Genomic DNA, 13,823 nt, shown 5'->3' with positions numbered 1-13,823 from the left:
CTCAGCTCCATCTCCCAGCCTCCCCCCAGCCTCCCCCGCCCTGGGGACCAAGGGGCACAGCTCTGTCTCCCAGCCTCCCCCGCCCTGGGGACCAAGGGGCTCGGCTCCATCTCCCAGCCTCCCCCGCCCTGGGGACCAAGGGGCTCAGCTCCATCTCCCAGCCTCCCCGCCCTGGGGACCAAGGGGCTCAGCTCCATCTCCCAGCCCCCCCCCTCCGCCCTGGGGACCAAGGGGCTCAACTCCGTCTCCCAGCCTCCCCCTGTCCTGGGGACCAAGGGGCTCAACTCTGTCTCCCAGCCTCCCCCGCCCTGGGGATCAAGGGGCACAGCTCTGTCTCCCAGCCTTGCCTGCCCTGGGGACCAAGGGGCTCAGCTCCATCTCCCAGCCTCCCCGCCCTGGGGACCAAGGGGCACAGCTCTGTCTCCCAGCCTCCCCCCAGCCTCCCCCGCCCTGGGGACCAAGGGGCACAGCTCTGTCTCCCAGCCTCCCCCGCCCTCGGCCGGCAGCCTGCCTGCCAGAAGTCAGCACAGACACCCGAGCTTCCAGTTACGTCATTTTATTATTTCACATTTTTAGCAAACAAATCAAGGTGCAAACAGGGTTTATTTCACATTAATATATTAACTGGATTTTTTTTGTCAAATAAATAGGGAATTCTCTTTAAATAACCATCTCCTCACTGGGTGCCAGTCGGGAACAAACGAGAGCAATGTTAGTGCGTCGAGGGCTGCAGGGAAGAGGCCGTGGGGCAGGGGCAGGGCTCCGGCAGCACACGGGGCGGGGCCTGGTCCCCAGCCCGCCTGACTGGCGTGGGGGACATGTGCACTGCTCAGCTCCACTCAGAAGCAGAGTTCAGGAACGCCAGCAGGGGGCAGAGCGGCTCCCGTCCCGGCTGCAGTGGCCTTGTGGTGGCGACAGAACAGCTAAGGACGAGGAGAGGCGGCTGGGGGTGGCGGGGCCTGGGCTGGCAGGGCGGGATGGGGCCTTCCGGGGCTACACAACAGACCAGCGCAGGGAGGTGACAGGGCCTGCAGGGACCTGCGGGGAAGACACGGGGCAGGTCTGCCGGAGCTCAGGACAGAGTGCGGGAGGTTACCAGCTCCGGGGAGCTGGACTGCGGTGAGGAGGTGGCCAGAGAGTCCCGCCGGGGGGAGAAGCTACCGGAGCAAACCAGGGACGGGGGCAGCCCGCGCTCCCAAGGAGAGCCCCAGAGCCGGGCTCTGAGCTAGCGAGCTAGCGGGGCAGCTGGGGGCGTGGATCCAGAGGCCGGGCCCGCCCTTCCCGCAAGGCCAGCTCCTGGGAACTGCTCTCAGCAGACCTGGAGAAGAACAAGGCCCCGCCCCAGGGACAGGTTGGAGAGAGCCTGAGGGTGGAGGCAGGGAGGTGGGCGCTCTACTGGGTCTTCTTATCTTCCGGGGGGTAGTAGGGGGGTGGCGGAGGCTGGCTCTGGAAAGCGAAAAGGGAAGCACAGGTTAGAAGGTTCAGAGCAGGTGCACCCCCTGCCCCTCCCCGGCCTGGGCCGCGGGGCTGGCCGGGCCTGGGCGCACTCACCGTGGGCATGTACACGTTGTGCGGGTTGCCTGGGTTGTAATAGGCGCTGGCAGCTGCTTCTGCGGCCTTAGCCTCGGCTGCAAGAGCAAACGAACAACACTGGTGACATCCCCACCTCTCCATTGGTTTTAATTAAGAAACCGTATTCTCTATGCAAGGGAGTGACAGACAGCAACAGGGTGAGGGGGGACCGTCCATCTGCCGGTTTCCTCCCCAACAGCCAGGGCTGGGCCGGGCTGGAGCCAGGAGCCAGGAGCTCCACCTGGGTCTCCCGCGCGGGCGCAGGGGCCCAGGCAGTTGGCCCGTCCTCCGCCGCCTCCCGGTTCATCAGCAGGGAGCAGGAGGCCGGCGCCATACGCGGCGGTTTTCCCACCGCGCCACGGCAGCCCCCACACTGCTGCTTGCCCAGCGGCTGTGCGCAGTCCAGCAGCCCCCAGGGCCCAGGGCAGCAGGTGCCAGGGGAGAGCAGCAGTCAAGGGCCTTGGCACCTGCCCCTGCTGGCAGAGTTCTTCTAAGTCCCTTGAAAGTCTCGCCCCACCGAACCTCAAGGTAAGCTCAGCAGGTGGCCGAGACCTCCTGTCTGCAGATGAGGGGCCCGGGGCACACAGGGAGGCCTTCCCGGCCCCAGGGCACAGGGCCAGCTCAGGGACCAGCCCGTGGGCTGGTCCCCAGGCCAGGGCTGTTCACTGCTTGGAAGCTCCCAGCAGGCTCTGGTCATTCTCCAGGGCTCTCCGCAGCGAGGAGAGGGCGGGTGCCCAAGGACCACTTACCGCCCAGGGCCTCACCTGCAGGAGTGGACGGGACATCTGGGCCGCTGACCGGAGGTTCCATGGGCCCAGGATAGGGCGGTGGCGGGGGCTGCACATATCCCATGGCCCCGTCCATCATGGGAGGTCCTGGGTAGAACTCTGCTTGGCAAGAGAGCAACATGGACCCTGAGCAGCCAGCCCGGCTCCCTGGGGGCACCTGCAGGCCTCGGCAGCGTCCGGGACTCGCCCCTCTGGAGGCCCTGGCCTGGGCGGGATGGCTAGTGGGCAGGCTAGGGGGTGAAGGCGGGCAGCAGGGGACACACTCACCAGGTGGGGGCGGTGGGTAGGGGTAGCCTGGAGGGCAGGGGTACATTCCATTGGCGACTGGCGGGGGAAAGACATAGGCCCCGCTGGGCATGTAAGGGTACCCATAGGCTCCATTGGGGGCTTCACCTCTGGAGGCTACAAGCACAAGGGGAGAGAGAGATGAGTGTCGCCTGCTCGGGGCTGTGGGGAGGGCGGCCCCGCTGCCCGCCAAGGGTAGTGCTGGGTCCCAGGAGAGTGAGCGCCCAGCAGACACGCCCACACCCACCCCGCGCCACTCCCCATGCCTGTGTGGGTCTGCCTGTCAGGGATGGGAGGGGGTCAAAGCCAGGGCAGGGGACGGAGGGCCAGAGGCAGCAGGCTCAGGGAGGGGTGGACGCATCCGGGTGCCCGTGCACGCCAGGCCCAGCGTTTCAGCTGAAATGCTTGCGCAATGGTACTTTGATGGTTGGGTTTTTGTTTGTTGTTACGAAGCCCAGGAAAATGTCCTTGAGCCCAGACCGCTCTGTCAGAATGCCACACGCCTGCCAGGCAGGCGCCACGGCTCCTCCCACTCCGGGAGCCCAGAGCCCAGACACTCAGCCGGGAGCTTACAAAACCAAACCAAGAGGAAAGAAACAGAACCCCACCAATCGCTGCGCCCTGGCCCCTAAGGTGTGGAGCCAAGTACCTTGAGAGGCCACCTGCAGCATCCGCTGTCCGAACTCAATGGCGCCCCCTGCTGTGAAGGTCAACTTGTAGGAAGCGGCGCCTTCCCAGCCGCCTGAGCAGGGCCAGGGTCAGTGAACAGCAGAGAAAAGCAACAGGTCAGGCCCCCACGCAAGGCAAGGACAGGGCGTGCAATGCACGGGGGCCTCTGCCTGGGCCCAGGCCACTCGGCAGGGGCTCCCGCTGCGCCGCTGCCCCCCCCACTGAATCAGGGGGTTTTCCTTCCAGAAGGAGCCTGTCCGCCCCACCCCCGCATCATCGCCTCGGCACAAAGACCACTTCTCTGCATTCCAAACACTCCCCCCCCCACCGCCAGCTTCAGGGGGACGCGCACCCAGCACCAGGTGGCATTCAGGGCAGAGCACACCCTCACCCAAAGGGCCCCACGGGCCGACCGGGCCCCTCCAGCCTGGCCTCCGTCCCCAGGGGACCAAGAGCTCTTCCCCAGCAAGACTCAGGCCCGGCTAGCTGTGCGGGGGTCTCTGGTGTCTGCGGGACAGCCGGCCACAAAGCAAGGCCTCTCCCGCTCGCTCGCCGCTGCCCACTGGGAAACCTGAACACATCCCCGGGTCACAGCAAACGCCTGGATGGAGCTCTCTCTCGCACAGGGGGACAGAGCTGCCATCTTTAGGGCCGGCACTTCTCCCCAGCTCCTGGCAACCAAACACCCGTCTCTGCCACCCCGCCGGGAGCCCAGGTTCCCCCTCGAAATTAACCCAGAGCAAGGCTGGGGCAATAAGGGTGTGCAGAGGACACCCTCCAGGTGAGAGTCCCATGCCCGGAGTCCCTCCCCGGGCCCCCTGCCACCTACCTCCGGCTTCGGCCTTCACCGTGCCCTTGACGTAGTTGGCCCCGAACACGGGCTGCTTGATCTCACAGTCCTTCATCAGGTAGAAGGGCATCATGAAGGACTGCATGGCGTCCTTGCCCTTGGACAGGAAGATGACCTGGGGCGAGGAGGACGCGGCCATCAGCACCTGGCCACTGCCTGCCCAGCTGGGGCTTCCGGCTGGCTTCCTGTGCGGGGTGTCTGCTCCCGGTGCCGGCTGGCAGCCCAGGGTCCTTCCACACCGCACGCTCCCGTGTCAGCTTTACATAGCCAACGCCTTTTGTGCACTTGGGAGAGACCAGACTCACACGCTCACATGACAAACGCGCCCATCACGGGCCACACTTCAAGGGGGCAGGGAGGGCCAGGCATGTGGCGTGGCAGCCGAGACACCACTGGGTCGCCCACTTCCTACACCAGAGTGCCTGGGTCCAGCCCAAGCTCTGCTCACCATTCCAGCTTCCTGTCCATGTGCACCTGCCCCCCTCGTGAGACCCCCCAGGGCGAGTTCCTGGCTCAACGCCCACACAACGCCCACTGTCGCAGGCATTCGGGAGTGAATCAGCAGATGGGAGGGGCTGCAGGCGTGCTGCCCGAGGGGCGGCCGGGAGCCGGGGGAGTCTCTGGCCTGTGCTGCGCCCACCGGCAAGGGCAGAGTGGCAGGAGCGTCCGAGTCGGGGCCAGGGGCTGCTGTGTCCACACTGCTGCTCGAACCCGGCCTGCGTGCGTGTGGAGAGCCCGCGGGGCGTTAACATCCTGATTGCAGTCTGGGGGTGAAGACGCCACCTTGGATTCCTTTCAACCCCGGCCGTGCAGGGACGGCGTCTCATGGCTCCTCTGCCGTGGCCACGTCCCGGTGATCACGGCCTGAAGACGCGGAGAGGTGTCGTGCTGCTGCAGGCGTGCGCCTTCCAGTCCGGCCGCTCGCTACTGCTTCCCGGGGGCAGGAAGTGCTGAGCCCCTGCCGCCCACGTGGGTCCCAGAGAGCTTCCGGGCTCCCGGCTGTTGTGGGCATTTGGAGGAGGAACCAACGAATGGAAGATCTCTCTCTCTCATGCAAGCACGCTCTGCTTTTTAAGTAGTAAAAATAATCCAAAACAAAAAACAACCCATCCTGACAACGCGCCCTGCTGCTTGTCGCTTGCGGCCGTCTTTCCACTGCCCTCCGCGGCCACGGCCGGCTCCTCCTCTGAGAACATCCGCTCGTGCTCATCTCCAAGCCGGCGTGGGCAGCTGGGAGGCGAGCCGGTTCTGCAATCTGGCGTTTCTCTCTGCAGGACTCGCTGGGCTCGCTGCCCAGGCTGGAGGCTGGAGCCAGGCTACTGCATCCTGTTTACCACGTCCACCACTCCGCGTGAGCACAAAGGCCTCTCCGGCTACTCTCACAGAAACCCAGGCTGGACGACCAGGCCGCCGGCCTCCAGGCGGCACCCCGGGGTAAGCTCCGATTCACTGCCCAGCAGCCCATTCGGCTGTAGTCGGCCCGGGGTCCGGGAGCACGGGACAGAGGAACGGGCGGAGGGAAGCCCCTCAACCCGCAGGCTGAGGCTGACCTACGACCGGGACTCACCTACCCCTGAGCCCCCAGACCCACGGCGCCGCTGAGCAACTCACCCGGTAAGGGGTAAGGTAGACCGTGCCTTTCTTGGTCCCTTTGAAGGCTTCTGGCACATTCTTCATGTCATTGAACGTGAGTTCCACATGATCATAGGACATCAGGATGCTGTGGCCAGGGGAGGGGAGAGGCCCGGATGAGACACTGCAGAGGTGGGATCTGGGACCCGGCACTGGGCCCTCCTCACAGTGCAAGGAAGGGGCTCACGCAGCCGAGCAGGGTCCCCCGCAGCCACGTGGCCACTCCAGCCTGCAGGCGGGGCATCATCTGGGCCTTTCCTAGGTCCCTTTCTGTCACCTGAGCAGAGCACACGTGTCTGAGTCCCGGGCATGACGCCACACCTCTCAAACGGCTCCCTCCGGGGTTCTTGGTCTGCGGGGACACCTGACCACGAAGCCCCAGGACGATCCTGCGTGTGCGCTTTCCTGGGAGGAACCCACTATTCTACACATCCAGTGTTAAACACCAGGCTCAGTTACAGACACAACTTCCTCCTCCAACAAGGCCACTGCGATGGGCGTTCAGCCTGGTGGCTAAGGCGCCACCCTGGGGACACCGCACTGCGTATGGGAGAGCCTGGACCCAGTCCTGGTCCCCACTCCCGACTGGGAGGCAGCAGCGGCGGCTCTGGTGATGGGGTCCCCGTCACGCACGTGGGAGACCTGGACCCCTGGCCCCGCACTGGCTGCTGTGGGCATTCGGGGCAGATCAGCGGATGGGAGTCTCTCAAAAACAACAAAGCACTAAGTACAGGCACACTGAGCCCCGCGGGGGGGGGGGGGGGGGGCGGGCCCAGCAGGACGTCGTTCCGGTCCCAGACAGATACATTTTAAGTCCCCCTTAGAAAGACAAAGTCCCAGGAGATCAAGCGATGTTAGGCAGAGGCTCCAGACACAACACGCCCGTCTGTAACCTGAGGCCACTCTGACTACGCGATAGAAAAGCTCCAAGTTCAGCCCCATCTGGCTCCCCCCCCTTCCCAAATATTACAACTTTCTCCACTGGGGGGGGGGGCGTAGCAGCAGGGAGGAGGGCGGCCCAGAGGAAGACGTGCCCAGCGGCCAGCTGGTGTTAGTGCCCAGCGGCCGAGCAGGTGGGTGCAGGGAGAGCAAGCTCCCTGGGGTCCAGGGCACCCCGCAGTCTCCCCTGGCAGGGCCCGGGCTGGGTGCTGTCCGGGCTGGCACGGCTCTCCCTGCACCCTGTCCGCCCTGGAGACCAAGGCTGCTCCTCGGTTCCTTCTGCCTTCGAGAGCGAACCAGGCTCGGCGTGGCTCAAGCCAGGCCTGGCTGGCCAATGCCCCAGGCCTAGGGGGCAGGAGAGGCCACCCAGAGGATGGAAGGAGGGGAGCGATGCCCTGAGCAGGGGCGGGGAGCAGGACCAGCCCTGACCCTGGCGGCGACCCAGGCCAGCAGGCCTTCGCGACAAAGTGGCCCGGTGGGTGGTAACCTTTACAAGGACCTACTCGCGAGCCGGGACATCCGCCCTCGGGGCCCTCAGCCTCTCGCCTGGCCCTAAGCCTGGCCGTGAAGCCCGGGTGGACTCCTCTCCTGCAGCGCCCGTCTGCGCGGCTCAGCGCCCGGAGCTCCGGCAGTGGCGCGCCCACCTCCGGGCGCTCCATTCGCCCCACCGGGCCCCGCGTAGGGCAGGAAGTTTGCCGCGCGGGGGTCGGCGCCCACCAGCCGGCCGAGGCCCCGGGCCCCGCACGTAGTAAGGGAGTCAACACTCAGCAATGGCAATGTTTGCGCCAGGCTCCTCCCAGCTCCCGGGGAAGGCGCCCGACAGCCACCCCCGGGCCTCCCCACCCGCCGCCCCTGGGATCGCAACACCGCAGCCCCCCACGGGCCCGCCCCCAGCCGTCACTCCTCCTCGGCGCTCCACCAGTCCGCCCCCGCAGGGGTCTACTCCCCACCGCCCACCCCCGGACACCCGCCCCGCTGTCCTCCGGGGTCCTGCCGCGGAGTTTTCACCTCTCCGTGTTGTTGACGATCACTCCGCCGCCCTCCGAGTGATTCTTGTTGAGCGCCATAGTCTCTCCGAGAGGGGTCCCGAGACTCAAACCGCAGTACGCTTGCGCCCCACTTCGGCCCGCCCCTAGTGGCGTCGTTCTTATTAGAACCAGCCAATCACAGCTCCTGCACGGAGGCTGGCCCAACCACCTGATCCCGGGCGTCACGTGGTAATAGTTTATTCCTTCTCCCTCTCCCCCGAGTTCCGCCTGCGTCACAAACAAGTTGGAGACTACAATTCCCAGTAGGCAGTTCGCCCTCAGCCTGGCCCGGTCCCTACGCTGATGAAAGAGATGCGTTCTGGAAATACATTCTGGGACTTGTAGTCTTCTAGACCACAGGCTAGGATCGACGCTGTGGTTTGCGTAAACAATCGGACTGTGCGCGTCCCCAGAAGGCTGGGAATAAACAGTTTAGCTTCTTCCTGGGGTAGGGGCTTCATCCTAAAGGCCACGGGCGCGTATTAATAAGGCCTACAAGGACAGAATATGGGCCCTGGGGCTGGGGCCCAAGGCCCAGTTTCCCTAGGAAAACACGGCCACCCCTTTAACCAGTCAAGCCCAGGCTCTCCGAGGTGGGCTGCGAGGACGCAGTGGGGAGGGGAGACTCACTGCCCCCGCCTCCGCCATCCCCTCCCCACCCCCTCCACTCCTCCCTCCCCTCTCCTCCCCTCTTTATCCCCTCCCCCCTCTTCTCCTCCCCTCCCCTCTACTCCCCTCTTTATCCCCTCCCCCCTCTTCTCCTCCCCTCTTTATCCCCTCCCCCCACCCCTCCCTCCCCTCGTCCCCCTCCCCTCTCTTCTCCTCCCCTCCCCTCCCCTCTTTATCCCCTCTCCCCCTCCCCACCCCTCCCTCCCCTCGTCCCCCTCCCCTCTCTTCTCCCCTCCCCTCTCGCGGTGGGGCCGGGGTCCCTCGGGCTCCCTCCTCGCCGCCGACTCCACCGCAGCTGGCCTCGCGGTGGCGCTGCCCGCTCTAGAATGTTCTGCCTGGCAGCCCCAGCCAGCCCGGCCCCTGCCTGGAAAATTTCAACCAGACGGAGTCCCTGAAACCAGGCGGAGTGCGAGGCCGGCAGCCAGACACCGGGGCTTCCAAAGCTGGGCTGGCTCAGAGAAGCTGTGATTCCAGCGGCCCAGGGGCAGGCGGCGTCCAGAGTCCATTCCGGGAATGGTTAATCTCACGGGTCAGAGTTTGGTTGCCTTAGCTTTGAAAGCGATTGCGTCCCGAGGACCGCGTCACGGGGAAGATCCTGACACAGCAGCCTCGTGCGATCCTGTGCCAGGCCGGGCCGCACCTCGCAGGGCCTGGGCTGGGCACTGAGCGGGTCCCGGTGACGGCCGCCCCACGTGGTCGGGCCGGTTTGGCAGGTGCCATCTCTATAGCCCATGTAAAGAACTCATTTGTATTTTTAAAAAACAGGGCAATGAAGGGGGGCCAGCGTTGTGGCACCATCCTGCGACCCCGGCATCCTATAAGGACACAGGTTCGGGGGGGGGGGCGGTTCCCGGCTGCCCCACTTCGGATCCAGCTCCCTGCTAATGAGCCTGGGAAAGCAGTGGAAGATGGCCCGAGTGCTTGGATCCCTGCACCCTCGTGGGAGACCAGGATGAAGCTCCTGATGCTTGGTGTTCCTGGCTTAGGCCTGGCCCAGCCCTGGGTGTTGTGTGGATATTTGGGGAGTAATCCAGTAGATGGAGATGGAAGGTGAATCTCTCTCTCTCCTCTCTCCCTGCCTTTCACATTAATAAATTAAAAAAAAGGAGGGGGGAGGGACTCCCCCTGCAGTGGGGCGCTCCATGGAAGGGAGGTAGGGTAGAACCTTCAAGCCCCAACCCCACCCCTTGGCCAAACTAGGGTCCAGCTAGAGGCAAGATGCCATCTGCTGTCACTCCTGAAGTGGCTTCAATAGCTGTAGCTGGACCGAACTGAAGCCAGGAGCCTGGAACTCCATCGCAGGGGGTGCCGGCATCAGCTAACGCACTGGTTAACCCACTGGGACACAACACGGGCCCCCAGCTGCGGGATCGGGGGGGGGGGGGCTGAAGCTCAGCCGGTTTTGGACGGAATACAGGATTGTAGCGCAGGGCGCTGTGGCCACCAGGGGCCTTGTGACCAGAGGAGGAGTGTAGCCACGGGGACCTCCCGGTGGGAGCCATAGCAAGCTTAGGTGATGCCGGCCTGAAGTGTTCGGGGGAGCCACGGCCACACCGCTGCTCCAGGTCCTGGAGACGCCGGCGACCCCAGGGCTGGAGCTGAGGGCCCCGCAGCAGCTCGTTGCTGGACCAAGCCCTTCTGGGCTGGGGTCTCGGGGCTGGAACCTCTTCTCCTCTTTCCTGTCGCTCTGCCTGTGTCCGGTAAGGACCCTTCGTTTCTGAACTGAAGCGTGCGTTCTCCAGGCCAGAGCTGGCTGGCGGAGCGCAGAGAAGGGCGCAGGTGCGCCTGCGACAGAAGCCAGCGGGGGGGGGGGGCTGCGCCCCACAGTCCGCGGCCTCTTGGGTCCCAGCAGCTTCCTCTGTTGGCCTTGTGAGCCGAGCAAACCCGTGTGTGCTGTGACGCGACGAGGTGAGCAGGCTGCTCTCCAGAGACTGGTTCTCAATTTTTACATTCTGACCCACAAGAAGAAATATTTTTAAAGTATGAATTATTTATCTGGGGGGAAGCTCGTGTTCCCCGGTTCACCCTCTAAATGCATATGACAGCTGGGCGTGGGGTGGGGTTGAAGCTGAGACAGAAACTCAGTCCAGGTCACTGCTGTCTCCAGGGATCTGCATTAGCAGGTGTTGAACACAGGAAACTTTTTTTTTTATGATTTACTTATTTATTTGAAAGGTAGAGTTAGAGAGAGGCAGAGGCAGAGAGAGAGAGAGAGAGAGGTCTTCCATCCACTCGTTCATTCCCCAGTGGCTGCAACGGCCAGAACTGAGCCAATCCAAAGCCAGGAGCCAGGAACTTCTTCCGGATCCCCCATGGGGTGCAGGGGCCCAAGGATCCTCCACTGCTTTCCCAGGCCATAGCAGAGAGCCGGATTGGAAATGGAGCAGCCGGGACTCGAACTGGTGCCCACATGGGATGCTGGCACTGCAGGTGGCAGTTTTACCCACTACGCCACAGTGCTGGCCCTGGAATATCTTTTTATCTCTATCTTTCCCCCTCTCCCTGTCAATCTGTCTGTCAAATAAAGAAAATACATTAAAAAAAAAAGTAAAAACCTGTCTGGTACTTAAAGTAGCTCAAATAGCAAAGCCACAGCCGAGGCCACACAGCGAAGCCGTGGCCCGCTGGCCCCTCTTCCAGCAACAGCTGCGCAGCGCCCACGTGGCCCCTGGACTTGTGTTGCGATTCCAATCATTATTTATTGATTGTGTTGTTTATTTGAGAGACAAGCACAGAGAAAGCTCCCATGTCGCATCCCTCGACCAGCAAGGAAGACACGACCCGAACTCTTCTTCCAGCAGTTTATTCAGGAACCTTGAACAAGCTTCTTCTTCCGCCTCCTTCCCTCTCCCATCCCTCTTATAGCCATCCGCGCACCAATCAAAAGCGGCCAAGTGGCAAGCATTGATTGGTACAGCAACGCGGAAGCCGGAAGGGAGCTCAAACATCTCCTTATTAGGAGATGTTTGTTTCTCGCCAGTCCTTCCGGGGGAAAGGAGCCGGCGCCATCTTTAGGGCGCCGTGCAATGGCTCCCCACAGTTCCCCCTTTTTGTTTTAGAACCAGGCATCTAAGGATTACAGGAGAAGGTAGGGGTCTGTCCCCCACTGCCAGGCATCCACCTGGAACAGCATCCTTTTCGCGGGGATGGGATCTGGGATGCCAACCCACAAGCAGACAGACTTGCCTTCCAGAGAACGTAATGGCTCGTTCTCTCTGCAGTGCTTTGCCTCGCACCCTGCACCCATGCCTAGCATTCAAGGAAGGCCAGCCATGCTTGCGGCAGTTGTCCAGCCTCAAGGGCATAAAAGGCTTGAGCTATCATGGCCAATTCCCGCCAATGAGCTGTCCTCATCCTGCACAAACACCACAGGCAAAATAACACAACAAGTAACAGCAACCCCGTCAAAGCTCCAAGTCCCACCCACTCCTTCAGGCTGGAGACAGCTGGATCTGGGATGACAGTCCAGATGCGAAGGAGACATCCACACGCGTGGAGTTGATGGTGACCACGGCAAGGCGCAGTTGCTCCAAGGTGTAGTCAAATTCCGCGGACCAATTCGGCATCGGCTTTGGGAATACTGATAGAATCTCCCATCTCTGCTCCGCCAGTGTCCGCTGCATTTGAGGCAGAAGTATCAAAAGCAACAGCAGGATTCTCCTCGTGGCAGACCCGCCTGACCGCTCGCTCCGGAACCCACACCGGGTCATGTTGATCCTGTGGAAAAACACAAACAGCACCTCGTGCCCATGCCAGCACGGGATCAGGGCCACGCCACTGGCCCGTCAAGAGATCTTTCCATTTTACCAACCCTCTACTTGGGTTTCCTTGTTGCTGATGCCTGTCCGCAGCTGAGTGCCCATGCACATCCAAATTTAAAAAATTAATTGTAAATAAGACTAAGGCAATTCTCTCTCTCGGGGTGCGGCTATAGCCAACTCCCCCTTTTTGTTTTAAAAGATATTCTTTCAGTGTGCGGTGTGCTCGCTCAATTATGCCCTGGCCCTGAGGATTGTATGGCAATCCATGGACAAGTTGAACCTCCATTTTTTGGCAATAGGTGGTAAAGGTTTGAGATGTATAGGCCGGGCCATTATCAGTTTTTAGCACCTGGGGTTTCCCCCAGGTGGCCCATGCATCCAGACAATGAGCAATCACCTGACGTGTAGATTCACCACTGAGGGGAGAGGCATACATAATGCCTGAGCACGTGTCCACTGAGACATGAACATATTTCAATTTCCCAAATTCCGATACATGGGTCACATCCATCTGCCATACTCTCCCAGGCAGTAACCCTCTAGGGTTTACGCCAACACTAGGTTGTGCACGAGTAACAGCACAGTCAGCGCAATCAAGTACAATCTGTCTGGCATCTGCGCGGGAAAGATGAAATTTCTGCTGCAAAGCGCGCGCGTTGACATGAAAAGATTGATGGAAAGCTTTAGCAGCCTCTGCGGAAGTAGTAAAAAAGATGAATTCCTGTCTAGTGCACAGATCTACTCGCGCATTGCCTTCACATAAAGGACCAGGCATGCCTGTGTGGGCTCTAATATGCTGAGCAAAAAAGGGATTTTTCCGTGACCAAAGCAACTGCTGGGCTATATGTAATAGGGATGCAATTGGGCTAGAAGGTTTAATCGGCCCTGCGGTTTCCAATATCTTTAATGCGTTCACCACATATAAGGAATCTGACAACAAATTAAAGGCAAAAGAGCACTGCTTAAGGACCTCAATAACTATTTTTAACTCCACAACTTGAGGTGAGCCTGGCTGAAACTGATGAAATACCGGGTCATTACCCTCTACCATATAAACCCCACAGCCTGTTTTTGACCCATCCGTAAATATATTTGGAGCACCTAGTAATGGCTCAGCAGCTGTAATTTTTGGAAATACTACCGGATGTTCTTTAAAGAATTGTAACAATGGACTTTTTGGTAAATGATTGTCTATAAAGCCTGGGAACCCACAGCGAAACACTGCCCAATCATCTAAAAGAGCACATAGGACGTTGACTTGTTTGGCATCATAAGGAACAATCACTTCACACGGCAATTTTCCAAAATATTGTAAACATTGTTGCAAACCCTCCAGTGCTAGCTTTGCCACCGCTGCCGGATAATACTCAATAGACTTGGCTGGAGAGCTCCTTGGATGTATCCATAAAAGCGGACCTTCCTGCCATACTAGCCCTGTAGGTTGGCTAAGCGTTGGGAGAATGCATAATGACAATGGCAGATTTTCATTCATTCTGCATAAGAATGCCTCCTGTAATTTCTTTTCTACCTTCTCTAGGGCCTCCCTGGCCTCCGGAGTTAAGCACCGCGGTGAGTCCAATGCCGAATCACCACGCAAAATGACATAAAGTGGCTTAAGTTCATAATTGGG

General features: G+C 61.1%; 1 protein-coding gene across 2 annotated transcripts; it reads right to left on the bottom strand.

The window, feature by feature from the left end:
- Window positions 1-540: 540 nt before the first annotated feature.
- Window positions 541-8,408, bottom strand: WBP2 (WW domain binding protein 2). Of its 2 annotated transcripts, XM_070060301.1 has the most exons (8): window positions 7,744-8,408; window positions 5,776-5,884; window positions 4,144-4,279; window positions 3,295-3,387; window positions 2,628-2,762; window positions 2,337-2,459; window positions 1,552-1,628; window positions 541-1,446 (listed from the first exon to the last, which is right to left on the bottom strand). In XM_070060301.1, the coding sequence occupies exons 1-8, from the start codon at window positions 7,800-7,802 to the stop codon at window positions 1,393-1,395; spliced, it is 786 nt and encodes a 261-aa protein (XP_069916402.1). In that variant the 5' UTR covers window positions 7,803-8,408; the 3' UTR covers window positions 541-1,392. The 2 variants fall into 2 exon arrangements, with proteins under 2 accessions (XP_069916402.1, XP_069916403.1); XM_070060302.1 differs by lacking the exon at window positions 2,628-2,762 and having other exon boundaries at window positions 7,744-7,918.
- Between the last annotated feature and the right edge of the window lie 5,415 nt (window positions 8,409-13,823).

The sequence above is a fragment of the Oryctolagus cuniculus genome, chromosome 17, assembly GCF_964237555.1.
Source record: "Oryctolagus cuniculus chromosome 17, mOryCun1.1, whole genome shotgun sequence".
NCBI lineage: Eukaryota > Metazoa > Chordata > Mammalia > Lagomorpha > Leporidae > Oryctolagus > Oryctolagus cuniculus.
The sequence above is the reverse complement of the archived record's forward strand: the minus strand, read 5'-3'. Positions and strand labels throughout refer to the sequence as shown.

What these genes read in the sequence shown, in the direction of transcription:
- WBP2 (XM_070060301.1), bottom strand. Translation starts at nt 7,802, where the DNA reads ATGGCGCTCAACAAGAATCACTCGGAGGGCGGCGGAGTGATCGTCAAC. An exon ending in ATCGTCAACAACACGGAGAG is followed by an intron (nt 5,885 to 7,743) that starts GTGAAAACTCCG and finishes CCCTGGCCACAG; the next exon opens with CATCCTGATGTCCTATGATC. An exon ending in GGTGAAGGCCGAAGCCGGAG is followed by an intron (nt 3,388 to 4,143) that starts GTAGGTGGCAGG and finishes GGCCCTGCTCAG; the next exon opens with GCGGCTGGGAAGGCGCCGCT.